The sequence below is a fragment of the Macaca thibetana genome, chromosome 20 (genome assembly GCF_024542745.1).
Source record: "Macaca thibetana thibetana isolate TM-01 chromosome 20, ASM2454274v1, whole genome shotgun sequence".
NCBI classification, from domain to species: Eukaryota; Metazoa; Chordata; class Mammalia; order Primates; family Cercopithecidae; genus Macaca; species Macaca thibetana.
The window spans coordinates 48,798,943-48,825,747 of NC_065597.1; the positions used below are offsets into that span (position 1 = coordinate 48,798,943).

At 52.5% G+C, this 26,805-nt stretch overlaps 2 protein-coding genes across 29 annotated transcripts in view; one reads left to right on the top strand and one right to left on the bottom strand.

Annotated features, from left to right (window-relative positions):
- The first annotated feature begins 271 nt into the window (after positions 1-271).
- On the top strand, positions 272-15,425 carry ATXN2L (ataxin 2 like). 28 transcript variants are annotated; one of them, XM_050773886.1, is made up of 24 exons: positions 292-855; positions 2,680-2,716; positions 2,915-2,971; positions 3,061-3,132; positions 3,508-3,658; positions 4,129-4,253; positions 6,662-6,753; positions 7,774-7,974; positions 8,462-8,637; positions 8,809-8,919; positions 10,364-10,576; positions 10,673-10,744; positions 11,002-11,072; positions 11,250-11,545; positions 11,630-11,699; positions 12,244-12,390; positions 12,523-12,595; positions 12,686-12,873; positions 13,247-13,376; positions 13,463-13,584; positions 13,737-13,946; positions 14,121-14,364; positions 14,514-14,678; positions 14,916-14,992. In XM_050773886.1, the coding sequence occupies exons 1-23, from the start codon at positions 551-553 to the stop codon at positions 14,666-14,668; spliced, it is 3,318 nt and encodes a 1,105-aa protein (XP_050629843.1). In that variant the 5' UTR covers positions 292-550; the 3' UTR covers positions 14,669-14,678; positions 14,916-14,992. The 28 variants fall into 28 exon arrangements, with proteins under 28 accessions (XP_050629867.1, XP_050629843.1, XP_050629845.1 ...); XM_050773888.1 differs by having other exon boundaries at positions 14,939-14,992; XM_050773885.1 differs by having other exon boundaries at positions 14,514-14,673.
- A 6,116-nt stretch (positions 15,426-21,541) lies between these two features.
- Positions 21,542-26,805, bottom strand: part of TUFM (Tu translation elongation factor, mitochondrial) — a 250,029-nt gene continuing 244,765 nt past the window's right edge. The window contains exons 2-11 of the mRNA XM_050773947.1: positions 24,854-24,979; positions 24,547-24,741; positions 24,070-24,236; positions 23,707-23,811; positions 23,454-23,618; positions 23,175-23,307; positions 22,986-23,090; positions 22,706-22,857; positions 22,491-22,610; positions 21,542-21,904 (exon numbers count right to left, since the gene is read on the bottom strand). Coding sequence (XP_050629904.1) covers positions 21,731-21,904; positions 22,491-22,610; positions 22,706-22,857; positions 22,986-23,090; positions 23,175-23,307; positions 23,454-23,618; positions 23,707-23,811; positions 24,070-24,236; positions 24,547-24,741; positions 24,854-24,905 — 1,368 coding nt within the window. The 5' untranslated portion in view covers positions 24,906-24,979 and the 3' untranslated portion in view covers positions 21,542-21,730. The remainder of the gene's footprint in view (positions 21,905-22,490; positions 22,611-22,705; positions 22,858-22,985; positions 23,091-23,174; positions 23,308-23,453; positions 23,619-23,706; positions 23,812-24,069; positions 24,237-24,546; positions 24,742-24,853; positions 24,980-26,805) is intronic.

The following is a 26,805-nucleotide window of genomic DNA, read 5'->3' on the forward strand; positions in this document are numbered from 1 at the left end:
TCTTCGGCTCCTCCCCCAGCGCCTCACACGCTCATTGTGAAACGACAGCGGCCGCCGGCTTCTAAGGCGGTTTGAGACCTTGAGACCCTAAATCCTTGGCGCGCGTGAGCGCCCGCGCCGCTCCTTACCCACTCCCAGGGCTAGGGGTGCGAGGTTCACCGACTTGATTCTCTCCCCGTCTCCCGCCGGGAGCTAACCGCGCCGGTGTGCGCGGCACCTCGCGCCACTGCTCGCTCCTGCCGCCCCTCCCCCCGGGAGCTCCCGCCCGCGCGCTCCTCCCTCTCCGCGCCCCGGCGACGCGCACGCGCGCCAGCCCGGCTCGCGCCCTCTCGCTTTCCAGCCCGCGAGACCCCCTCCCCTTCCGCCTCGCGGCGCTTCCTCGCGCCGCGGTCTTCTCTCTCCACCCCCGACACCGCGGGGCTCCCCCGCCCGCCAACGGCGGGCCCCGGCTTCCCGATCCCCCTCGCTTCCCGCGCTCTCCAGCGGGGCCCCAGCCCCGGCGCCCTCTCTCCCTCCCTTCCCTCTAATTCCCCTTCCGGACGCTGCCATCATGTTGAAGCCTCAGCCGCCACAACAGCCCTCCCAGCCCCAGCAGCCGCCCCCCACGCAACAGGCCGTGGCCCGCCGGCTCCCCGGGGGCACCAGCCCTCCCAACGGCGGCCTCCCGGGGCCGCTGGCCACCTCCGCGGCTCCTCCCGGGCCTCCAGCGGCCGCCTCCCCCTGCCTAGGGCCTGTGGCAACTACCGGGAGCGGGCTCCGCCGGGGAGCCGAAGGCATCTTGGCGCCGCAGCCGCCGCCGCCGCCGCCGCAGCAGCACCAGGAGAGGCCAGGGGCCGCCGCCATCGGCAGCGCCAGGTGAGGAGGGTGGGCTCCGGGCGAGGGACCTGCGGCCACCTGGAGGCGGCGGCTCGGTTCCGGCGGGGCAGACCCCAACCCGGCACCGTGAGGGGCACCGGCTGGGTGGGGAGTCCCCGTGAAGCTGGGGGAGGGCCCCCTCAGGTCCGAACAGGTCGGAGGGAAAGGATCCCCAGGCGGCCACCGGAGCACCGAGGGGCCGCGCTCGGCTCTCGGGGCCTAGTCAGGGCTCGCAGCCCCGGCCTACAGGGGAGGCGGGGCGCATCCCGCCGGCGCCGTCGGATCGGGGAGTTGGGGGGGGCGAGGAGCTGATCAGGGTCCCCGGTTCCATTACCACGAAGGGTCTCGCGGTCCCCGGCTTCAGCCAATGGGGAGTCTGCTGCGGGAAGGGGTCCCCGGCCGTAGCCAATGGAGGGGGGCGCGCGGCCCACAGTTTGGCCAATGGGGAGGGAGGGACTTGGGAGCGGGTTGCTGCCTCCCCCTTCCCGGTCTGGCCAGTAGGAGGGGAGCGAGGTGGGCGGGGGGACGGAAGGAGGGATGACTGGGAGGACTGCGGGCCAGGAGCCTCTGGCGCGCGCGCCCCCTTCCCGTACGTGCGCGTGGATGCTCGGTCTCATGACCCGGGCATTCGCGCGCCGCGGGAACACCTAGGGCAGGGGCTGGTTCGTGGAGGGGCTCGTCTGGTGGCTGTGCATGAGTAGTGGAGGCCCTGTTCAGATTTTCCTGTGCGCGTGTGTGTGTTAATGGAATTAATAGTGGCGGCACACGCAGGCGCAGTGGGCTCTGATCGCGGGAGGTGGGGGTTCGAAAAGGCCCGTGGGCTTTAGTGCGCAGGCGCAGACCGGGCGAGGCCTCCCGGTGGATGGCTTTTGCGGCTGCGCTGTCCCCCAGCCTTGCCAGCGGCCCCCTCTTCGCCCTCCTCAACCGCCGGTTACATCAGCCAGCGACAAGCAGGGTTACTTGGCGATTGGTGACCCCCGCAGAGTGGGTAACGGGCTTGAATGAGTCATGAGGTCGAGGGAATGGGGTGTGGAGGGGATATTCCTCCTCCCACAGTTTGAGGCGTCAGGCTGCTGAAAATGATTGTCTTTTCTGTTTGGGAGGTAATATGCCTGAGCTAGGTAGTTCTGAAGCTGCACTCCTGGAGCTTTTGCCGCACAGCTGGGGTGGGTTTTTGATTAATATTGTAGCATTGATGTGTTGGTAGTCTGCAGCCCTAGCCTCTCTCTCGTTGGTTCTTAGAGCAATTGAGAACCACTGTTGATTGAGATCTTTTTTGCTGGCATTTGGAGGAAATGTGTTTGCTGGCTTTTTAACGTCTATTTCTTTCTTCCTCTACAAGGTGAGAGTTTGAAAATCTTATTTATTGGCCAGGTGCAGTGGCTCACGCCTGTAATGCCAGCACTTTAGAAGGCAAAGGTGGGAGGATCCCTCGAGCTTAGGAGATCGAGACCAGCCTGGGCAACACAGATAGGAAATCCCATCTCTACTAAAAATTAAAAAAAAAAAACAAAAAAACCAGGAGTGCTGGTGTGCACCTATAGTCCCAGCCACTCGAGAGGCTGAGACAGGAAGATCGCTTGAGCCTGGGAAGTTGAGGCTGCAGTGAGCTGAGATGGCGCCACTGCACCTCAGCCTGGGCAACAGAGGGAGACCCTGTCTCAAAAAAAAAATACAATAGAAAAGAAAAATCATACTGATTAACGATTTTGTAGTCTAAATCAGCATCAGGTGGTATATACTTCTAGAATTTAACATCACATTCGTAGTGGTCTAAGAGGGCTTGAACAGACGTAATTAATTTCTTGTTTTCTTCTCTTGTAGGGGTCAGAGCACAGGAAAGGGACCCCCACAGTCACCTGTGAGTGTCTTCCAGGGACCTAAAAGATGCATAATGTGGAAATATAGAGCACATTACGTCTTGATAGAGTCTAATGTACTCAGGAGGGCTGTGGGCCCAGCACACACAAAGCAGAATGAGTAGAGTGCGGGCATTTAGAAAAGACAGTGAGGTGTTGACTGATTACTCTTTAATTCTCCCTCGTATGTTAACTGACAGGTGTTTGAAGGCGTCTACAACAATTCCAGAATGCTGCATTTCCTTACAGCTGTTGTGGTAAGTTGGTACTTAACCCCTGGGTTGTTTGAGGAACGTAATGCATCTACTTTCTGGAGACATTCTTCTTATTTTTCCTACTCTGCCAGGGCTCCACTTGTGATGTAAAGGTGAAAAATGGTACCACCTATGAGGGTATATTCAAGACGCTAAGCTCAAAGGTCAGTGTACTCAAATTTGATTATTTTTGGAGTTGCAGAGTAGGAGAGTGAAATAGGCTGATTGAAGGTGTCAATTGGGTGATGTCAGAGTATGCCTTTAGTAGTTTCTGTGAGCCTGTGCTGAATAGTGCTGCAGGGAAAAAAGATACATTTGAGGGCTGGGTACTTTTACGTTAAAGTATTTAAGTTTAAATTTTTGTGAGACTTTTGCTAAGTCCTGTGGCTGATGTTGAGAAAACAATGCACTTGGTTCTAAGCGTATTGAGGATGTAGTGTTGTGAAAAGTTCGGGAAGGGTTAGAGAAATCCAGTCCTAATTTTGCCTTCACATTTCTTGAAACTGACCCGTGGGTGTGGGGAATGGGGGTGTTTGTAGTTTGAACTAGCAGTGGATGCCGTGCACCGGAAAGCATCTGAGCCAGCAGGTGGCCCTCGTCGGGAGGACATTGTGGACACCATGGTGTTTAAGCCAAGTGATGTCATGCTCGTTCACTTCCGAAATGTTGACTTCAACTATGCTACTAAAGGTATCGTCCTAGGCTCTTACCTCAGACCTGCTCTGTGTGCATAGAGGACAGAGGGCAGTTTGTGTGCATGCAGGTGGAACAAGGTGATGTGTTTGGTTTATTTATTTATTTTTGCCTTAATACCTTTTCTTATTTTTTCTGAGCGAGGTGGGTGGATTTTTTTTTTCTTAAAAATATGTCTTGATGTCTAATATATAATGGAATGAATTCCAGCCTGTGTTGTGGTTCTTCGTATTTTCTTTGCTTGTTTTTAATTTCTTTTTTCTTTGGAATCATAATCTTGATAGACTTCTTTTACTCTTCTTTTGCCTCCCCACCCCCTGGCCGTGCTGACACACAGGCACACGTACTCTGGGCTTCTTAAACTTTTCGTTCCTGAACTACTACTTATGGGGAGTGGGGTTGGGGGATATTGGAAAGAAGTCTGTGAAATAGGGCCTGACTGCTGATCTTCACCTCTTCCCCCACAGACAAGTTCACCGATTCAGCCATTGCCATGAACTCGAAAGTGAATGGGGAACACAAAGAGAAGGTGCTTCAGCGCTGGGAGGGGGGTGACAGCAACAGCGACGACTACGACCTCGAGTCCGACATGGTATAGCCTCCTTCCCTGAGAACCTGGGAGCTTGACAGACAGAATGGGTTGTTGACAGTGAGGTTCATTTGAAGGGGGAGGGAAATATTTACTGTTGCCCGTTGATGGTGGTCAGATAACAAATAGGCATAGACAATAGCAAAGTAAAACTACCTATTCTCATGTGGGTGCAGTGGCTTATGCTTGTAATCCTAGCACTTTGGTAGGCCAAGGCCAGTGGGTCACTTGAGTCAAGGAGTTCGAGACCAGCACAGGCAACATGGCAAAACCCTGTCGCAACAAGATATATAAAAGCTAGCAAGGTTTGGTGGCATGTACCTGTAATCCCAGCTACTTGGGAGGCTGAGGTGGGAGGATCACTTGAGCCCAGGGAGGTCGAGGCTACAGTGAGCTGTGATCATACCACTGCACTCCAGCCTGACTGGACCCTGTCAAAAAAAACCCAAAACATCAACTTATTTTCTTACTATCTATAATTAATCATTCCTAGCATTTGCATTACATTATTTTTCAACATAACGAAAAGTATAGATTATCGTGTAGACCCGTTTCTCTTCTCAAAATCAGCTACTCTGAGACATTTAAAATCTCTCACGAGGCTGAGCACAATGGCTCATTCCTGTAGTCCCAGCTACTTAGGAGGCCAAGGCAGGAGGATCTCTTGAGCCCAGGAGTTTGAGACTGCAGTGAGCTGAGATTGTGCCACTGGACTCCAGTCTGAGCGACAGAGTGAGGCTATCTCAAAAAATAAAAATAAAAATCGCTCATGAATAGAGCTGAGCATGGTGGTCCCACACCTGTAGTCCCAGCTACTCAGGAGGCTGAGGTGGTAGAATCATTTCAGGCTTTGGTGCACTACGATTGAACTTGTGAATGGCCACTGTGCTCCAGCCTGGGCATCATAGCAAGAATGTCTGTTGAGAAACAAATGTCTTGTGAATGAATATGTTATTTGTTATGTTTGGTTTGTACAAGAATTCGCTTTTTTTGCGTTTTCGAACTTCTCGTGGTGATACATAGATCTAGTTCTTTGCTTTTATTGTTGTGTAATGTTTTCTTTATATTCACACGCATATGTATACGCAGCAAATTGTATTTGTCCTTTTCGTTACTCATCTGCATTTTGTTTCCATTATTTTGCTACTAAAAATAGTACCTTGCTGGACTTTGAGAACTTGTATTCCCTACGCACATGTGCCAGAATTTTTCTGGGATGTCTTGGATATAGACTTGTTGGATTTTTTGACTTTTCAGGTTTACTAGTTATCGCTAATTTCTGCTGCAATTGTTAGTAATTATTAACAGTTGCAGGCCGGGATCAGTGGCTCATGCCAGTAATCCCAGCACTTTGGGAGGCCAAGGCAGGCAGATCACCTGAGGTTGGGAGTTTAAGACCAACCTGACCAACATGGAGAAATCCCATCTCTACTAAAAATACAAAATTAGCTGGGTGTGGTGGCACATGCCATAATCCTAGCTACTGGCGAGGTTGAGGCAGGAGAATCGCTTGAACCCAGGAGATGGAGGTTGCGGTGAGCCAAGATGGTGCCGTTGCACTCCAGCCTGGGCAACAAGAATGAAACTCTGTCGCCAAAAAAAAAAAAAAAATTGCAGTTAGTAATTACAATTATTAGTTGATTACTTTTGCCAGCCACATCCTTATTTTTTTTCACTGTTGTTCACTTACTTATTTATTTTTCAGACAGAATCTTGCTCTGTTGCCCGGGTTTTTGTTGTTGTTGTTTGTTTTGTTTTGTTTTTGTTTGAGACAGGGTCTTGCTCCGTCAACCAGGCTGGAGGCTGGAGTGCAGTGGCTCAATCTCAGCTCACTGCAACCTCTGCCTCCCAGGTTCAAGCGATTCTCCTGCCTCAGCTAGGACTGCAGGCATGCGCCACCACGGATGGCTAATTTTTTATTTTTAGTAGAGATGGGATTTCACCATATTGGTCAGGTTGATCTCAAACTCCTGACCTCAGGTGATCCACCCACCTCCCAAAGTGCTGGGGTTACAGGCATGAGCCACCACCCCCAGCCAGTCGCCCAGGCCTGAGTACAGTGGTGCCATAATAGTTCACTGCAGCCTCAAACTCCTGGGCTCAAGTGATCCTCTCTCCTCACTCTCCTAAGTAGTAAGTAGCTAGGACCCCAGGCATGCACCACCACACCCACCTGTTTCATTATTTTTTTGTAGAGATGGTCTCTTGCTGTGTTGCCTAGGCTGGCCTTAAACTCCTGGCCTCAGGAGATCGTCCTGCCTCAGCTTCCCAGACTACTGGGATTACAGGTTTCAGCCACTGTGCCCAGCCAATTTGGTCACATCTTAGAGTTTTTAATCTGATGGAAGGGAAGTGACTTGTCAATGTTGCTTTTCTTGCTGGATTTTAAAACCTGCTTTCTCCCTCCCCAGTCCAATGGATGGGACCCCAATGAAATGTTCAAGTTTAATGAGGAGAACTACGGTGTGAAGACCACCTACGATAGCAGTCTTTCTTCTTATACGTGAGTGTCTTGGTGCTCTCTAGGTGATGTGTTGGTGATATGGGGTCACTAAGTGAAGACAGGTTTCCAGGAGAACATAGTTTTTGCTCCTTTTTCTCTGGGTGTCCAGGGTCACCGTCCCTGCACCTACTTACTCTACCTTGTGGAACTATTCCCTCAAAGGTTTGGTTTTGTTTTGTTTTGTTTTGTTTTTGAGATGGAGTCTCGCTGTGTAGCCCATGCTGAAGTGCAGTGGTGCAGTCTCGGCTCACTGCAAGCTCCGCCTCCCAGGTTCACGCCATTCTCCTGCCTCAGCCTCCTGAGTAGCTGAGACTACAGGCGCCTGCCACCACACCTGGCTGATTTTTTTGTATTTGTAGTAGAGACGGGGTTTCACCGTGTTAGCCAGGATGGTCTCGATCTTACCTCGTGATTCGCCCACCTCGGCCTCCCAAAGTGCTGGGATTACAGGCGTGAGCCACCACACCCAGCCTCCCTCAAAGGTTTTAAGCACGTAAGTGCTCCTGACATTCCCAGATAAGCCTTGGTGCTCTACCTGGGACTGGTGCTCTACCTGGGACGCAGTCGGTGCCCGTTACCCAGATGTTGAGTTGAAAGGATTAAATACTGGCCGGGCGTGGTGGCTCATGCTTGTAATCCCAGCACTTTGGGAGGCCAAGGCGGGTGAATCACGAGGTCAGGAGATCGAGACCATCCTGGCTAACATGGTGAAAACCCATCTCTACTAAAAAGACAAAAAAATTAGCCAGGTGTGGTGGCGGGCGCCTATAGTCCCAGCTACTCGGGAGGCTGAGGCAGGAGAATGGCGTGAACCCGGGAGTCAGAGCTTGCAGTGAGCCGAGATCGTGCCACTGCACTCCAGCCTGGGCGACAGAGCGAGACACTTGTCTCAAAAAAAAAAAGAAAGGATTAAATACTTACGTGCCTGAACTGGTGATTGGAGTTGTTGAAGTGTTTTTTCTTTTTTCCTCTTTTGTCCCCTGGCACTGGGATGGTGGTGGTCTGTGGGTGCTGTCTCAGGGTGCCCTTAGAAAAGGACAACTCAGAAGAATTTCGTCAGCGAGAGCTGCGTGCAGCCCAGTTGGCTCGAGAGATTGAATCAAGCCCCCAGTACCGCCTGCGGATCGCCATGGAGAACGATGATGGGCGCACTGAAGAGGAGAAGCACAGTGCGGTCCAGCGGCAGGGCTCGGGGCGGGAGAGCCCCAGCTTGGCATCCAGGTGACTGTCGTGAACAGCCAGGACTATTTGGGGCTTCTGGGAGTGTCCTGGGGCCTGGGCCCAGAATTGATGGGTTTGATGGGTGCTGTGGTTTAAAGTTTCAAAATTTTGGTTTACGTTCTCTTTTTCTCTTTTTCTCTGTATTCATTTTTATATATGTGCTATTTTTTCTTATAAAAGTGAAATGTAACTGGATTCCTTGTGTTTTACAAAAACTGTCCTTGAAACTATGGTGTGATCCTAACTTTGTCATAGGTCAGGAGTTGTAGAATTGTGGAGCATTGGCCAGGTTGGTTGGCTCAGAGTTGATGTCACATAAGGTCATAAGTCTGTAGCCATAGAACATTAAACTGGGGCAGATCTTCAAGTGGAATAGTGCTGGAGCCAGGCAGTGTATGTGTGTTTGGGGGCAGAAGGGAGAGACTTTAGAAGAAGAAGAAAACGTGAGTTTCGTGGCTACCTGGCCTTATTTGAACTCTTTCCTCAGGGAGGGGAAGTATATCCCTCTGCCTCAGCGAGTCCGAGAAGGTCCCCGGGGAGGAGTTCGATGCAGCAGCTCTCGGGGCGGTCGGCCTGGCCTTAGCTCTTTGCCACCTCGTGGCCCTCACCATCTGGACAATAGCAGTCCTGGCCCAGGTTCTGAGGCCCGTGGTATCAATGGAGGTGAGTTATGAGGTGACTTTGAGGGGCAGGGCAGGGAAGGGGATGCCGAGGAGGTAGGAGGGTAAGTGGAGGGGTTTGGATGGGTTGGAATGACACTGCATCGGTGGGAATATAATAGGTCATCTGCCTCCTCTGACGTTTTCTTCATCTTAAAAAAAAAAAAAAAAACAGGCCCTTCCCGCATGTCCCCAAAGGCACAGCGGCCTCTGAGAGGTGCCAAGACTCTGTCTTCACCCAGTAATAGGCCTTCTGGAGAAACTTCTGTTCCACCTCCTCCTGCAGGTAAAGCTTTAGTAGTGTTGGATGAAGAAATGGATGGAAATTTGTAAAGAGATGTAAATATGTCCAGTTGTTACAAATGCTGGAATGGGAGATAATTTTAAGATAGATATTTTGGGCGTTTGGGATTTAGTCATATTGGGAAATAGTTCTTTAATTTCCCTAGTGCAGGCCGGGCGCGGTGGCTCAAGCCTGTAATCCCAGCACTTTGGGAGGCCGAGACGGGCGGATCACGAGGTCAGGAGATCGAGACCATCCTGGCGAACACGGTGAAACCCCGTCTCTACTAAAAAGTACAAAAAAAGTAGCTGGGCGAGGTGGCGGGCGCCTGTAGTCCCAGCTACTCGGGAGGCTGAGGCAGGAGAATGGCGTGAACCCGGGAGGCGGAGCTTGCAGTGAGCCGAGATCCGGCCACTGCACTCCAGCCTGGGGGACAGAGCGAGACTCCGTCTCAAAAAAAAAAAAAAAAAAAAAAAAAAAAAAAAAATTTCCCTAGTGCAGAAATCTCAACCTGGCAATTCATGGGTTGTGTCTGTTTGGCAGACATCCTTTGTTTAGATTTGAATCAGTTGCTAACTTTTCTGGGGTTTTTTTTGGTTTGTTTGTTTTTTGAGACGGAGTCTCGCACTGTCACCTGGGCTGGAGTGCAGTGACGTCATCTTGGTTCACCGCAACCTCCACCTCCCGGATTCAAGCGATTCTCCTGCCTCAGCCTCCCGAGTAGCTGGGATTACAGGCGCCCACCACCACGCCTGGCTAAATTTTTTGTATGTTTAGTAGAAGCGGGGTTTTACTATGTTGGCCAGGCTGATCTTGAACTCCTGATCTCAATATCCGCCCACCGCACCTCCCAGAGTGCTGGGATTACAGGCATGAGCCACCACATCCTGCCAGTTGCTAACTTTTAAAACAGTCTGAGGCAGGCAGATTGCTTGAGCCCAGGAGTTCAAGACCAGCCTGGGCAACATGGCAAAACCCTTCTGCAAAAAATAAAAAGACTGATTAGCTAGGCCTGATGGCGTGCACCTGTGCTCCCAGCTACTTGAGAGGCTGGGGGCGGGGAATCGCTTGAGCCCAGGAGGCTGAGGTTGCAGTGAGATGGCATCATACCATTGTACTCCAGTCTGGGAAACAGAGCAATACCCTGTCTCTACATAAATAGTAGAAGCCATAGAAAATTTTAGTTTCTTTTGGATTACAGGAAGTTCTGCCAACTGAGCTTGCCTTGCTGCATAGCTCAGGTTGACTGGGACAGAATCCCAGCCACCCCTTTAAGCATTCCAGTCACCGATGATGCCCATGAGGCCATTTACCTGGTTGTGTTACCTGCCTTGGCCTTCTAGACACTTAAGTTGGTGACTCTGGTTGTATAGTGTGTAAACTTTCTTGCTGTTTTGAGTAAGGCCCTTGTATTCACTGCTGTTGACTAGCAGTAACCGTCCTACAGCTCCCCCTTTTCTTCCAGTGGGCCGGATATATCCCCCGCGTTCTCCCAAGTCTGCTGCCCCTGCCCCAATCTCAGCTTCCTGTCCTGAGCCTCCCATCGGCTCGGCAGTGCCAACCTCTTCAGCCTCCATCCCTGTGACCTCATCAGTCTCAGATCCTGGAGTGGGCTCCATTTCCCCAGCTTCTCCAAAGATCTCCCTGGCCCCCACAGATGGTAAGAGCTAGGTGTTTGAGTGCCATTAATGCATATTTAGTGTGATTTGTGGTTCTGGACAGAAGGAATTTTAGGCATTTCCCTCTCCTTGCACAGTAAAAGAACTCTCTACCAAGGAACCTGGGAGAACTCTGGAGCCCCAGGAGCTGGCTCGGATAGCTGGGAAAGGTGAGAGTGTTTTTTTTTTTTTTTTTTTTTCTGCTGAGGGTTAATGCTCCTTTATCTAGGGGAGAGTATGTCAGTTAGGAAGTTTGTTGGAAATCAGAGGCAATGTCTGTCAGCCCTTGGGTTGTAATTTCACTTCTGTAATTCTCAAGAGTTTCTCTTTTTTCTTTGCTTTCTTGTTTTCTGTTCTATTGGCACTGTGTAGCCACCTTGGAGAAAGAATGTTTTGTATTTTTTTCTTTTTGATTGTTTTCTCATAGTCCCTGGTCTTCAGAATGAACAGAAACGATTCCAACTGGAAGAACTGAGAAAGTTTGGGGCCCAGTTTAAGGTGAGAGAACTGTGGAAGTGAGCTGGGATATTAGCAGGGTAAAGGGGTTGGGAGTGGTTCGTAGACGAGGCAAAGGACTGGGTAGGGGTCAAAGAGATGAGATCAAGAAAGGGTGAAAGAAGAAAGCCGGGCCTAGGGTTTGGGTCATACTGGACTGTGTGTATTTCTCCCTTCCAGCTTCAGCCCAGTAGCTCCCCTGAGAACAGCTTGGATCCTTTTCCTCCCCGGATCTTAAAGGAGGAGCCCAAAGGAAAGGAGAAGGAGGTTGATGGTCTGTTGACTTCAGAGCCCATGGGGTCTCCCGTCTCCTCCAAGACAGAGTCCGTATCGGATAAGGAGGACAAACCACCCCTGGCACCAGCAGGAGGCACTGAGGGGCCAGAGCAGCCCCCACCACCTTGCCCAAGCCAAACTGGCAGCCCCCCGGTGGGCCTCATCAAGGGAGAAGACAAGGATGAGGGCCCCGTTGCTGAGTAAGTGGAGCGGAGTGGAGCTCTGGGAGGGTGGCAGGAGAGATGGGAGCAAGCCGTGAAGATTTACTGTATTTTCTCTCACAGACAAGTAAAGAAATCAACGTTGAACCCTAATGCTAAGGAATTCAATCCTACAAAGCCTCTGCTGTCTGTGGTGAGCTGGGACGGGAGAAAGTGGACTTTGGTTTCTGTGGGGAGACTTGGGCAGTGCTTACAGATGAATAGGGGGAGCACTTAACCTCCAGGACCACTTGCCTGGCAGGCAGTGTGAGGAGATGTCATAAAAATGTAAGGATGGCAACTTTGGGGCTGGCTTGGGGAAAATGGACTCAGGTCTCCAGGGTTGGGTGATCAGGGATCCCAGTGAGTCTGATGAGGGGTTAACGGGCTTTTCTTTTGTTCTTGGCATTTGACTGAGGGAGTACTGGAGTGGGGTAGTCATGAACAGAGGCCAGCTGACTTGGCTTGAGCCCCTGTATGTGGAAGGTTTGTGATCTTGGACTTCACTTACATTCTCTGTCTCACCTGTAACTTGAGAATGCTCATCTCCTCAGGGTTTAATGCAAAGCTTTATGAAGATAAGTGCAGAATGTGTTTGGTACCCAGCATTTCATGAATGTTAGCTGTTACTACTATAGGCACGGCCAGGAGTAGAGGGGAAGATACAAAATAAAATTGTGCTCTCTTGTTTTTTGCAGAATAAATCCACCAGTACCCCAACTTCTCCAGGGCCCCGGACTCATTCAACTCCCTCCATCCCGGTGCTGACAGCAGGCCAGAGTGGGCTATACAGCCCCCAGTACATCTCCTACATACCTCAGATCCACATGGGACCAGCTGTGCAGGTATGCAGAGACACTGGCTGGGCCCAGGATTATCAGGGTGGAATTTGGTTGGGCTGATTGAGGGACCAGGTCAGGCCTTTTCTGGGCACTCGTGAGCAAGTCATTCAGCCTCATCTGTGTCCTCATCCCCAGGCACCTCAGATGTATCCATATCCTGTATCCAATTCAGTGCCTGGGCAGCAGGGCAAGTACCGGGGAGCAAAAGGTGAGCAGGTCTGGGAGGGGCAGGTGGTGAGGCTGCCAGGGGCCTACTGGCAGGTGGAGCTTGATCTCTGCTCTGTTCCTCCTCCTCCAGGCTCCCTGCCCCCGCAGCGCTCGGACCAACACCAGCCAGCTTCAGCCCCGCCAATGATGCAGGCCGCCGCGGCTGCTGGCCCACCTCTGGTGGCTGCCACGCCCTATTCTTCCTACATACCCTACAACCCTCAGCAGTTCCCAGGCCAGCCTGCCATGATGCAGCCCATGGCCCACTACCCCTCACAGGTGACTGTGGCCCAGGAGGGCAGTGAGGATCCAGGGCCCCTGCTAGGGATCCCATCTTCTCCAGAGACTTGGGAGCTGGCTGGGGGCAGCAGGCAGCATTGTGGGTGGGATTGGCCAGCCTGACAAGCTGTGGGATTGGTGGTGTCAGATGTGGGCTTGAGCCGTGGCTCTGGTGGGACCTGTAACAAGGCATTGGACATGTGTATATGTGAAGTGTAGAGGAAATAGTGTCTGCTGGCTGGGATCGTTGCGAATGTTGAATCAATAGGGTGATTGTGAGGAGGCCCAAGCAGTGCTGTGCACGCAGTGACTGGCAGGAGGACACCTTCCCACCTGGCGGCTGTGCCAACCACTCGTCTCTCTGTCCTGCCAGCCGGTGTTTGCCCCCATGCTTCAGAGCAACCCACGCATGCTGACGTCGGGCAGCCATCCCCAGGCCATCGTGTCATCCTCTACCCCTCAGTACCCTTCTGCGGAGCAGCCCACTCCCCAAGCCCTTTATGGTGAGTCCTACGCCTGGTCCCTCTGCTCTGGGCTGTGTGCCAGCGCCCTCTGGTGTGCTCAGCACTGGTTCTCTTTCCTGCTGCAGCCACTGTTCACCAGTCCTACCCACACCATGCCACGCAGCTCCATGCCCACCAGCCGCAGCCGGCTACCACGCCTACTGGAAGCCAGCCGCAGTCCCAGCATGCGGCCCCCAGTCCTGTCCAGGTGCCTGCTGTAGGGGGTGCTGAGTGGTCAGGGTGCAGGAATGGGTGGCTAGAAGAGTGGGATAGAGCTCTAGGGGTCATTTCTGAGTGGCGAGGACCAGAGGCCAGTGAGTTACTGGCTTCGGTGGCACTCAACCTTCCCCTCCCCAACAGCATCAGGCGGGGCAGGCCCCACACCTGGGCAGTGGACAGCCACAGCAGAATCTGTACCACCCAGGGGCCCTGACAGGCACGCCGCCCTCTCTGCCACCGGGACCTTCTGCCCAGTCCCCTCAGAGCAGCTTCCCCCAGCCAGCCGCTGTGTATGCCATCCACCACCAGCAGCTGCCCCACGGCTTCACCAACATGGCCCATGTTACCCAGGTAAGAGCCCAGCTGTCCCACTTCTGGGTCTGTTTGCCAGGGCTCATCTGCCATGGGGGCCATCCCATTCCCAAGACCCTGGTGCCACCCTTGCCATAGTGCTCCGTAACTCTGGCTCTCAGAGTCTGTCTCAGGATTCTGTGGTCTTCCCTGCTGCTTTTTTGTTTTCCACAGGCCCATGTCCAAACTGGAATCACAGCAGCCCCGCCCCCTCACCCTGGGGCTCCCCACCCGCCCCAGGTGATGCTGCTGCACCCACCCCAGAGTCATGGGGGGCCCCCCCAAGGCGCGGTGCCCCAGAGTGGGGTGCCTGCACTCTCAGCTTCCACACCCTCACCCTACCCCTACATCGGACACCCCCAAGGTGAGCAGCCTGGCCAGGCGCCTGGATTTCCAGGAGGAGCCGATGACAGGATTCGTGAGTTCTCATTAGCTGGGGGAATTTGGCATGGAAGAGCTGAGGGGCTGCAGGTGGGGCAGGATGCACGGGTTCTGGGTGGGGAGTGAGGGGTCTTGGAGGCAGGGCTGTCCCACAGGGCGCCCGCCGACCTGCACCTGTCTGTGAAGTATGTAGGGTGGGCAGAAGCCACAGTCGCCGCCGCCAGGGGCTTGCTCCTGGCTCTGTCCTTTGCTTCCCTCCGTCCTCGCTCAGTTGTGATCCAGCAGCCCCCCTCCCCACTGCCTCCCCAGCTCTCAGTGACCCCGACTGTCTCCTGACTTAGCCGAGGTAAGGTCAGTGCAGCAGACAGGGCCAGACTGGGGTGTGGGGGGCTGAGCTGGGCACATGAGTGAGGGCTCTGGCTTACTGGGAAACAGCGATTGACCTGTGCTTCTGACAGCCCCCGAGACACCTTGAGGAGGCCGCTCCTTCCCAGACACACCCCCACGCCCCCACTGGACGGCATTGGAGGAAGGGACAGCTGCTTGGGTTCTAATGCTCCTGCTCTCTTCTCTTTCCCCTCCAACCAGTTCAATCTCATCCCTCCCAGCAGCTCCCCTTCCACCCCCCGGGGAACTGAAGATTGTCCTGGCCGCGACCTGAGACCTCCATGAGTGGAGGGAAGAGTGATCTATGTCTCTTCCCCCAGCAGCTCGGACCACTCCCAGCCCCCCATCCCCCCCATTCCCCGGGGGAGCTGGGGAATTCCTGCCAAGCACCTTGAATGGGAGGGGCCTCACAGAGGGCAGGGCCAGGGTCCAGCAGGGGTGGGGGGTTCCTGCTCTGCCCCTGCCCGTCCCCACCCAGTCTTGCCCTCCCATCCTCTCATCTGTTCCCCGCTGGAGACGGAAGATCTTTTATTTTCTATTATTTATAACTTCAGACTTGGGCCCCCTGTTCTTTCTTTCCCATTAACTTGAGTGACCTGTGTGAGAGACAGACAGATGCCCCATGAGGATGGCTGGACAAGGACTTTTACTTTTTATTACATAAAAATATTAAAAAATAAATAAAAAAAATAAAATTTTAAACTAACTTAACCTGCCTGGAGTTTCCTCTTTGGAGACTAGAGTGGGGTGACAGCTGTCAGTCTTTTGTGGCATTGGTAGGTGCTCATTGTCACCTGTTCCTTTACTTCCATGTAAAAATCGTGTCCAGTGGCCGGCCATGGTGGCTCACACCTGTGATCTCAGCACTTTGGGAGGCCGAGGCGGGCAGATCACCAGGTCAATATGAGATAGAGACCATCCTGGCCAACTTGGTGAAACCCCATCTCTACTAAAAATACAAAAATTAGCCAGGCTTGGTGGGACATCCCTGTAATCCCAGCTGCTTGGAAGGCTGAGGCAGTAAAATCACTTGAACCCGGGAGGTGGAGGTTGCAGTGAGCTGAGATCACTCCATTGCACTCCAGCCTGGTGACAGGGCAAGACTCAAAAAATGGTGGTCAGTTTTTGAAATCTAGGATGATGGGGAGCCAGATCAGGGTCTTGTGCCATTGATTTGAAGGTGGGTTCCAGACTTGATGTTGTGAAGTTACGTAGTTGATGACTGAGGTTCTAGATGACCGGATGGCATGTGAGATGGGAGTCCCCTTCCCAGGATGGGATTGTACAGTTTCCCAGTTCCTGAGGGTGCTGTCCCTGACTCGCTCTGGAACTGCTACGTAGATAGCTCACCCAGCTGTCTAGTGACTATTTTCTCACCTTGAACTTGGCCTCATCTCAAGGTGTGATTTAAAGTTTCATTTCTTATAGGAGTATCTCATGAATTACATACACCTCTTTATGTTGAAGGGTGAATGTTTATGGTAATTAAAGTCCTGATGGATGCGCAGCTGACATTGTGGATGAGAGCTGTAAAGGTGAAGCTGTTAGTGGGAGAAAAGGGGAAAGGATGGGTTGGGAACTGGGCTTACTGGGGAGCAGGAGCGAAATTAGGCGTTATGGGTGGGACAGAAAGATTGAAGCATGGGATGTGGAAATGACATCAGGCTCCAGAGGAGGTAGTTTTTCAAGGAGGTTGGGAATTTTCTCGGAGACCTGACCTTGGTTTCCTTGTCTATAAAATGGAGGTGATTTCACCTTTCTAGGATTTTAAGGAAGTGGCTGGTGCTCGGTGGTAGACTGGGATGTTTCAGCTCTCACCAAAGCCAGAGAAAGCTGGCTAAGACCAGGACAGGAAGAGTGAAGGCTACAGTATTGGGGAAGAATCCCAGCGTATGCAGATTTGGAACTTGGTAATAGGTGTGCATGGTGGGGAGGAGAAAAGGTTATTAAAGAGGTTAAAAAAAAAAAAAGGATTTTATGTGGTAGCCACTTGGATGCTAAAAATGGGCAGAGTTGGAGTCCCAAGAGCACTCAGCAGGTGGATGTGAGGTGGTGCAGGAGCTGCAAGGCTTCAGCTGGGCTCAGGATGTTTGAAGTGCAGATGGAGAGACAGGTATCTACTGTGAAATATGACAAGTATTAGTAATCTTTTTTTTTTTTTTTTTTTTTTTTTTTTTAAGAGACGGAGTCTCATTATGTTGGCCAGGCTGGTCTTGAACTCCTGGGCTCAAGCAGTTCTGCCTTGGCCTCCCAAAGTGCTGGGGATTACAGGTGTGAGCCACCACGCCCAGCTGAGTAGTCATTTTGATGCTTTCTGGAAGGACTGCAGATTGTATAGCACTCCACCTGTATCTGTGGGGGATGTGATCTGAGCTCCCCAGTGGATGCCTATAGTACCAAACCTTATGTATACTATGTTTTTTCCTATTTCTATGATGAGGTTTAGTTTCTAAATTAGGCACAATACTCTTGTGCTTCAGGGCCATCACTGAGTAAATAAGGGTTACTTGAACACAAATCATTGCAGTGCTGTAACCATCAGTCTGGTAACGATCAGTCTGATAACCAGCACGGCTACTAAAGTGACTAACAGGCAAAGGGATGGTTCACGTCCTGACAGGATGGATGGAGCAGGATGGCAAAAGATTTCATCATACTACTCAGAATGGTGCTCAACTTAAAATCTGAACTCTTAAATAGAAAATTCCAGGCCGGGCGCGGTGGCTAACACCTGTAATCCCAGCACTTTGGGAGGCCGAGGTGGGTGGTTCATGAGGTCATGAGATCGAGAGTATCCTGGCCAACATGGTGAAACACTGTCTCTACTAAAAATACAAAAATTAGCTGGGCATCGTGGCGCGTCCCTGTGGTCCCAGCTACTTGGGAGGCTGAGGCAGGAGAATGGCTTGAGGCTGCAGTGAGCAGAGATCGTGCCGCTGCACTCCAGCCTGGTGACAGAGCGAGACTCTGTCTCAGAAAAAAAAAAAAAAGTCCAGATGGGTGCAGTGGTTCCCCTGTAATCCCATACTTTGGGAAGCCGAAGAAGGTATATTATTTGAGGTCAGGAGTTTGAGATCAGCTTGGCCAACATGGTGAGATGCCATCTCTACTAGAAATGAAAAGCTAGCTGGGCATGGTGGTGGTGCCTGTAATCTCAGCTACTTGGAGGCTGAGGCAGGAGAATCACTCAAACCCAGGATGTAGAGGTTGCAGTGGGCCAGGATCCTGCCACTGTACTCCAGCCTGGGTGACAGAGTGAGACTGTCTCAAAAAAAAAAAAAAAAAAAAAATTCCAGAAATAATCAGACCAGGTTGACAGTGGATAACTGAAACCAGGGATAAGGGCAGAGACTACTGTATGTTTACCATCTTTGAGCAGAAATCTCAAAAGTTGGAGGGGAACTTAGCCTTCAGCCAGCCAGAAATTCCCCTTGGCAGCTCTTGGCAGCCTTGCCTTGAGCACTGAGGAGAAGACAAATCTGCCCTGTCATTGGACAGTTCTTTTTGCAAAGTTCTTCCCTCTTCCTCTGCTCTCACCCGCTTCACTTAGTTTGCCTCTGTTCTGGAGTCAAAGATCAGGTTTTGCATTTTCTCAAAACAGCTCTTAAGTTGGGCCCAAGAGCCCCTCCCTTCTGGGAGCTGATCTTAGCCATCCTGGGTGTGTATTCATTTGTCAGGATGCATTTGTGATAGGGGTGCCTGTTAACCTTTGCCGAGCCTTGCTTTACTTGGTGTTGGCATCCTTGCCAGTCATCACTCCCAAGTTTTTGAAAATCCACTCATAGTTTATTCCCTGCATATTAGAGAAGTGGTCATTTTCTTTATTCTTTTTTATAATTTATTTTTTCTTTCCTTTTTTTTTTTTTGAGACGGAGCCTCGCTCTGTCACCCAGGCTGGAATGCTGTGGCCGGATCTCAGCTCACTGCAAGCTCCGCCTTCCGGGTTTACGCCATTCTCCTGCCTCAGCCTCCTGAGTAGCTGGGACTACAGACGCCCGCCACCTCGCCCGGCTAGTTTTTTGTATTTTTTAGTAGAGACGGGGTTTCACCGTGTTAGCTAGGATGGTCTCGATCTCCTGACCTCGTGATCCGCCCGTCTCGGCCTCCCAAAGTGCTGGGATTACAGGCTTGAGCCACCGCACCCGGCCCTTTTTTTTTTTGACACGGAGTCTCACTCTGTCACCCAGGCTGGAGTGCAGTGGCACAATCTTGGCTCACTGCAACCTCTGCCTCCCGGGTTCAAGTGATTCTCCTGCCTCAGCCTCCCAAGTAGCTGGGATTACAGGCGCCCGCCACCACACCCGGCTAATTTTATTTTTAGTAGAGATGGGGTTTCACCATGTTGGCCAGGCTGGTCTTGAACTCCCCACCTCATGATCCACCCGCCTCAGCCTCCCAAAGTGCTGGGATTACAGGGATAAGCCACCACGACCGGCCTTTTTCTTTTCTTTTGAGACAGAGTCTCATTCTATTGCCCAGGCTGGAGTGCAGTGGCACGATCTTGGCTCACTGCATCCTCTGCATCTCGGCTTCAAGTGATTCTTGTGCCTCAGCCTCCTGAGTAGCTGGGACTACAAGTGCAAGCCACCATGCCTAGCTAGTATTTGTTCGTTTGTTTTTTGAGACGGAGTCTTACTCTGTTCCCAGTCTGGAGTGCAATACTGTGATCTTGGCTCACTGCAACCTCTGCCTCCCAGGTTCAAGTGATTCTCCTGCCTCAGCCTCCCAAGTAGCTGGGATTACAGGCGCCCGCCATCACACCCGGCTAATTTTCTTTACTTTTAGTAGAGATGGGGTTTCACCATAATGGTCAGGCTGGTCTCAAACTCCTGACCTCAGGTGATCTGCCCGCCTCGGCCTCCCAAAGTGCTGGGGTTGCAAGCGTGAGCCACCGTGCCCGGCCTGCCTGGCTAATTTTTATATTTTAGTAGAGATGGGGTTTTGCCATGTTGCCCTGGCTGCTCGGAAACTCTTGGCCTCCAAAATGCTGGGATTATAGGTGTGAGGCACCACACGTGGCCTCTTTTCTTAATTTTATTTTTTTATTTTTTCTTTTTTTGAGACAGAGTCTCACCTTGTCGCCAGGCTGGAGTGCAGTGGTGCGATCTCGGCTCACTGCAACCTCTACCTCCCGGGTTCAAGTGATTCTCCTGCCTCAGCCTCCTGAGTAGCTGAGACTACAGCCATGCTCCACCACACCCAGCTAATTTTTTTGTATTTTTAGTAGAGAGGGGGTTTCACCATATTGGCCAGGATGGGCTCGATCTCCTGACCTCATGATCTGCCCGCCTCAGCTTCCTGGTTAAAAGCTTTTTTCTTTTTTTTTTTGAGACAAGTCTCACTCTGTCACCCAGGCTGGAGTGCAATGGCGCAATCTCAGCTCAAGTTTTTTTTTTTTTTTTTTTTTTTTTTTTGAGATGGAGTTTTGCTCTTGTTGCCTAGGCTGGAGTGCGATGGTGCGATCTTGGCTCACTGCAACCTCCACCTCCCAAGTTCAAGCGATTCTCCTGCCTCAGCCTCCCAAATGGCTGGGATTACAGGCACCTGCCAGCATGCCCGGCTTATTTTTTTGTATTTTTATTAGAGACAGGGTTTCACTATGTTGGCCAGGCTGGTCTCAAACTCCTGACCTCAGGTGATCTGCCCGCCTTGGCCTCGCAAAGTGCTAGGATTACAGGCGTGAGCCACCGTGCCCGGCCTTGGCTCAAGTATTTTTAAATAAAGTTTTCTTAGACATTACACATTTAATATAGTGTACAGTTGACCCTTGAGTGATTGGGGTTCAAACTGCACAGGTCCACTCACATGTGAATTTTTTCAAATACAGGTTACACCGAGTCTGCCTATCTCCCTTTGGCCTCCTCCTAAGAAACGTGAAGCAATGAGGGCCTTTATGATGATCCACTTCCACTTGATAGGGAATATATTTTCCTTATGATTTTCTTAACACTTTCTCTAGTTTGAAGAATACGGTGTATAATACATATAACACACAAAGTATGCTTTTGCATGCTATCAGTGAGGCTTCTGGCTGGCAGCAGGTTACTAGTTATGTTTTGGGGGAGTCAAGTTGTATGTGAGGAGCTGGACACGGTAGTTTACACCTCTAATCCCAGCAGTTTGGAAGACCAAGGTTGAGCCCAGGAGTCTGAGGCTGCAATGAGCTAGGATGGTGCCACTGCACACCCAGCCTGGGTGACAGTGAGACCCTGTATTTCCTTTTTTCCCTTTGTTCAGCTTCCCCATAGAGACCGTCAAAAATTGCCAATGCTGATTATATTTCAAGTCATGGAGTCATTGGCTATGATACTGCCACTGTGCAAAGCTGGCCCCATCTCAAAAACAAATTATATGTAGATTTGTGGCTACATGGAGGGGGGCTGGCACCCCTAAGCCCTGCATTGTTCATGAGTCAACTATAATATAAACATAACTTCACTGAGAAACGAAAAAATTTGTGACCTGCTTTATTGTGGTGGTCTGGAAGCAAACCTAGAGCATCTGAGATATGCCTGTCCAGTCCCCATTCCCACAGAACGTGAATGGACGCTAGACATTCACTTAGTATTCCGAGGAAACAAGGTGGGTTTGGCACCTGAGCTGAGGCCATGCTGGCTCCAGAGCGATAGAACGTTCTTTCCCAGTATCTCCCAGAAGGCTATTCAACAGTATCCTACTGTGTCTAGGCAATCCCTAAGCTCACTGGACTTGATTTCTCCATTAAAATTGCTCTGGGATCTCACAAGCTCCCCATCTGTCTGGGGTTCAACACCCTTTTTGTCCTCTCCTATCCTCTCCAATTCACACAAAGGACACAGGACACAGGCTGGCTTACTATTCACAGAAGTTTACTGACCTCCCCAGTCAGGCAGGCCGACCCTTCCAACCAGGAGAAATGTCCACCTAGCTGCCCTCTGCTGGGTTGCAGCCTGTGTCATGAGAGGGCACTGGAAGCAGGAGGGAGCCCTAGCTAGAACAGGCCTTACACGCAAGGGAAGCTGAGCAGAGGTCTGCACTCAACCCCACTTGATGTTCTTCTCCTCCTCAGTCATGGCCAGCGTGTCGGTGACTAGACCGGTGCCGATAGTCCGGTTGCCATCTCGCAGGGTGAAACGCTGGCCTTTCTCCAAGATCATTGGCTGCCGCAAGATTAGGTTGAACTTCAGGTCCTCCCCGGGCATGGCAAGCTCCTAGAGTAGGAAGAGAAGGATCATGCGTGGCCTCCAGGATGCCTTCATTCCTTAAGTTTTTTTTGGGTACCTCGGAGGTTAAGAGTCATGGGAGAATGCAGCAGGGGAATGGTTCTGCCTGGGGACAGTGTCATCCATCCCAGGCTGTCAGGCAGATGCAAACAGCATATTGAGACAGGAAAACATGAAAGAGACCAGTGATGAGTGTTCCTAAGGTATGTTCTTGAGGAAAAAATGTCTAGAAGTTGTGGGTTATGAAGGTTTCTTGGTCACAGGACTTCCTAAGCTTTCATACATAGTGAAACTCTCAGAAAGAAGAGACTCTTTCTAGGAAATCTTTCTGTGGGTACATGCTGGCAGAGCTAAGCTTTTAACCTGCTTCAGCTTAGGGCACGCTGGATGAGGACTCCCGCCCCTAAGTCCATGGGCCATGCCCCTTCTGTTGGCTAGCAGCGACAAGCAGCCCCTTTCCACCTAAGGAAATAAAGTCACTTGGGTTGTCACAGTGTGTCTTTGGAACTATGAGTGAAGCAAAGGTCATATAAAAAGTGCTCCCTCCACCCTACATTTCTCCCACCCACCGTACCTTCTCTGGGGGCAGGATAACCCGACAGGCCATGTCCCAAGTCAGGGAGAACATGATAGGCATGAAGTGGGACACAAAGGGCTTGTGGCGGCCACCTTCCTCCTTGCTGAGGATGTAAACCTGGAGGAGAGTGAACAATGAGGGTGAGATGGGCTCGGCTGGAATGCTGGGGACAGCTTGGCTCAGCCCTGCCCACCGTCACCTGGAGCCCTCACCTGGGCCTCCACCTTCTGGTGGGGCTTGATGGAACCCGGCTTGACCATGACCAGGCCCCGCCGCAAGTCCTCCCGCTTCAAGCCTCGAACCAGGGCCCCGAGGTTATCTCCGGCCTCGGCCCTCTCCAGGTTCTTGTGGAACATCTCAATGCCTAGGAGGAAAGGGGAAAAGGAGTGGGGAGAAGGAAGGTGAGTGTAAGATGGAGGGAAGGTACAAGGGATCTGCCGGGGTAAGGCCACCCTGCAGTCAGCCCCTGGTCCCCAGGCTGGCTTCCCGTACCTGTCACCACAGTGCGGATGTTCTTGCTGTGTCCTAGGAGCTCACACTCGTCTCCCTTCTTTAAAATGCCACGCTCTAGCGTACCTGTCACCACAGTGCCACGGCCTGAGAGGGAATAAGACAGGACATCAGGGACCCCGAGCTAGGCTGCTGCTAGAGAGAGTGCGTGGAAACAGGCAGAGTCCTCACCAGGGACGGAGAACACCCCCTCTACAGGCAGCAGGAAAGGCTTCTCCAGGTCCCGGGTGGGCACTGGGATGTAAGTGTCCACAGCATCCAGTAGCTTCTGCACAGACTTCAGGCCTAATTCAGGGTCCCGACCCTGTTGAGGGGAAGCGACAGGACTCTGAAATCCCCATTCTACTCCCCTCGATTATCAAGAGCCACTTCCCAGACACAAAGCAGAGCTCTGGGTGCCCATCTAGCCCCACCCTCTGCAGCAGCCACCCTGCCTGACCCGGCCTTCACCTCAAGGGCACAGAGAGCAGAGCCTACGATGACTGGAGTCTCCTCCCCTTTATAGCCAAACTCGGTGAGCAGCTCCCGGATCTCCAGCTCCACCAGCTCCACCATCTCAGAGTCCTGGACAGCGTCAGCCTTGTTCACATACACCACCACATGCTCCACCCCAATCTGTAGACAGCAGAGAGACAGGGACAGTATCCAGAGGGGCCCAACTCCCCACTCTTCCCCTCTGCACCTTTACCCAGGCTCTGAGTACCTGTCTGGCCAGTAATAAGTGCTCTCGGGTCTGGGGCATGGGGCCATCATTGGCTGCTACAACCAGGATGCAGCCGTCGAGGGGTGCAGTGCCTGTGATCATATTCTGGGGAGGAGGAGGAGAGGAAACAGCCAAGTTCAACGAGCTCTTCAGTCCACATCCATATAGGCAAGTGTAGCAGTTAGAATCTCAGGCCCACCTTTCTCTATCACCTCCTCACCACCCATTCTGAGTGGCCATGGCCACAAACCTGCCATCTCATATCCAAACACTGAATATTTTAATCTCCTCCCCACAAGCCTAACATTTATCCTGACAAGAGGCAGCTTCTGGCCCTGTCTCCAGCGTCCCAGCAACCCTCACCTTAACATAATCTGCATGACCCGGGCAGTCTGTGTGGGCGTAGTGGCGGGCGGCAGTGCTATACTCCACATGGGCCGCATTGATGGTGATACCCCGAGCTCGCTCCTCCGGGGCATTGTCAATCTCCTCATACTTCTTGAATTTAGCCCCACCTCCCTCGGCTAGAACTAAAGGAGAAAGAGAACACACCTCTCAGCTAAAGTTGCAGTGCTAGAGGCAGAGCTTAGACCACGCCCCTGAGCCCTCCCACCTAAATACATAACCTCCTCCAATCTCTAACTCTTCCAGCAGAGATAACTGTGGATCAGAAAGAATGTTAGGGGGCCTTTAGGGTCTGCCCTGTGACTTCTTTGGGGTACAGCCTCTGCTCTTGGAGCCACAGTAAACACCTCCAGCAGACACTCTGCTAGCCTTGCCCCCCTGGCTCCAGGTCCCATCAGTAGATAAGGCGCTACTGGACGCCCCAACCCCACTCACTCTTCGTGATGGCTGCAGTCAGCGTGGTCTTGCCGTGGTCCACATGGCCGATGGTACCCACATTCACATGTGGCTTGTCGCGCACGTAAGTCTTCTTGGCCTCCACGGCCAGGCCGCGGCACAAGAGAGGCAATGCCGGAGTCTTCAGCGGCCGCAACAGACCCTGCAGCAGGAAGGTCCGGCCGGTGGCGAGACCTGCCGGGACCGAAGCTTGGGAGTCAGGCAGGGCAGGGGTCAGACCGAACCCAGCCACCTACCACACCCCCAAAGTGTTCCTGGGCCGCCATCGCCCTCCCCGACCCCTCACCGCTGAAGTGGGGCGTCGCGCGCAGCAGGGTGGCTGCCGCCATTGTGGTCATACTCGCGCCCCAGGAACCGGGGAACGGGGCCCAGGAGCCCGAGCGTGCAGCAGAGAAAGGGCGCCTGCGGCAGGAAGGCACTTCCGACGGAAGTAAGGACTGGGAGGGCAAGTCCGGGCCCCTCTAGCCGCCAGTGTCTATGGCCGTCTCCGCCGACGTCGGGCGCGCGGTTGAAGACGTCATGGAGGGGGCTGGTGTCTCGGGGGCGGAGAATGATGGAGAGGGTTTCCACCACTCGGGCCTCACGGGCTGAGGGGCAACGTAGTTCTCTCTGGCGGTCGCGGGGGGCACTGGAGAGCGTCCCCTAAAGCACCGGCGCCGCGAAGGCTCATGGGCGTACTAGTTGTCAGGGCGACGGGCTGTGGAGGTGCTCAGCATGGGAGTCAGGCGGGCTAGGCCGGACCCGGAGGGAGGGACTCGGGCTCGGGGAGGCAGCTGCGGCTCCGACTGCTCAGGAACCAACTGGGCCCGGCAGAGAGAGACCCCGAGTCGTCTGGAGTCCGACTCGCTACCCGGGTCTTGCGAGATATCTGGCCCCTTCTGCCGTAGCTGGAGGTAGGGGACCAGGTCCTGGACGCCTTTCGGGGATGGGGTGAAGTGTGACCTCTCTCTCCGCTGAGGCTTCGTTTTCTAATCTGTAAAATGGGAATAGTAGTATCCACTTCATAGGGAGAGCCTGACCTCTGGCCCTGAGAGGAGATTAACTGGGTAGGAGTCAGGGTTGGGCCCCGTGAGGTCAGGCAGCTTGCGAGGACCTTGTACTGCTAGACCTCACAGGGCCAGAGCCCACAAGACAGACAGCTTCGCTGCCCAACCCTGTAGCCCCTCAGCAGCCTAAGGAGCAATTCCTTTGGGCATCGCCCCACCCATCTAATTTTGCAGATGAGGAGCCAAGGATGAGGAGCCAGCTAGGGGAGTCTTTAAGGGCAGCCTGAGTCTCCTTTATTCTGTCTGTGGCCCCAGCACCTAACAGGGTGGAGCATGCAGTGAACGTTGAATTAATGAGTGCAAGGGTAGTCAATGTCCCTTAACTTCCACATCCATCATCTCATGGCAGCTTCCACATGGCACTCCAAAGTGTTAATTGTGGTTGCTTAACCCTGATTTATGTTTCGGAACTCATCAGATCCTGAGACTCAGTGGACAGTGTTACAAAGATTCCCTAATTCCTCCCCTGGAGATATGATTCCGTCGGGTCTATGCACGGACTGGGAAGCTATGTAACAAACACCCTTCCAAAACTCAGAGGAGGCTGGGCATAGTGGCTCATGCCTATAGTCCCAGCACTTTGGGAGGCTGAGGTGGGAGGATGGTTTGAAGCCAGGAGTTCAAGACCATCCTGGGCAGATTAGGAGACCCTATCTCTACAAAAAAAAAGTTTTTAAATTAGCCAGGCACAGTGTGCACCTGTAGCCTCAGGAGGCTGAGGCAGAAGGATGGCCTGAGCTCAGGAGTTCAAGGCTATGGTGAGGTATGGTCGTGACACTGCACCCCACTCTGAGTGACAGAGAAAAACCCTATCTCTTTTTTTTTTGAGACAGAGTCTCACTCTGTCGCCCAGGCTGGAGTGCAATGAGGTGATCTTGGCTCACTGCAACCTCAACCTCCCGAGTTGAAGCAATTCTCCCACCTCAGCCTCCTGAGTAGCTGGGACTACAGGCGTGTGCCACCACGCCCAGCTAATTTTAGTGTTTTTAGTACAGACGGGGTTTCACCCACGTTGGCCAGACTGCTCTCGAACTTCTGACCTCAAGTGGTCCGCCCATCGTGGCCTCCCAAAGTGCTGGAACTACAGGCATGAGCCACCATGCCCGGCCAAGAAAGACCCCATCTCTATAAAATTTTTTTGGCTGGGTGTGGTAGCTTACACCTGTAATCCTAGCACTTTGGGAGGCCGAGG

What these genes read in the sequence shown, in the direction of transcription:
- ATXN2L (XM_050773910.1), top strand. Translation starts at nt 551, where the DNA reads ATGTTGAAGCCTCAGCCGCCACAACAGCCCTCCCAGCCCCAGCAGCCG. An exon ending in GCCGCCATCGGCAGCGCCAG is followed by an intron (nt 856 to 2,679) that starts GTGAGGAGGGTG and finishes CTTCTCTTGTAG; the next exon opens with GGGTCAGAGCACAGGAAAGG. An exon ending in CTCCCTGGCCCCCACAGATG is followed by an intron (nt 10,577 to 10,672) that starts GTAAGAGCTAGG and finishes CTCCTTGCACAG; the next exon opens with TAAAAGAACTCTCTACCAAG.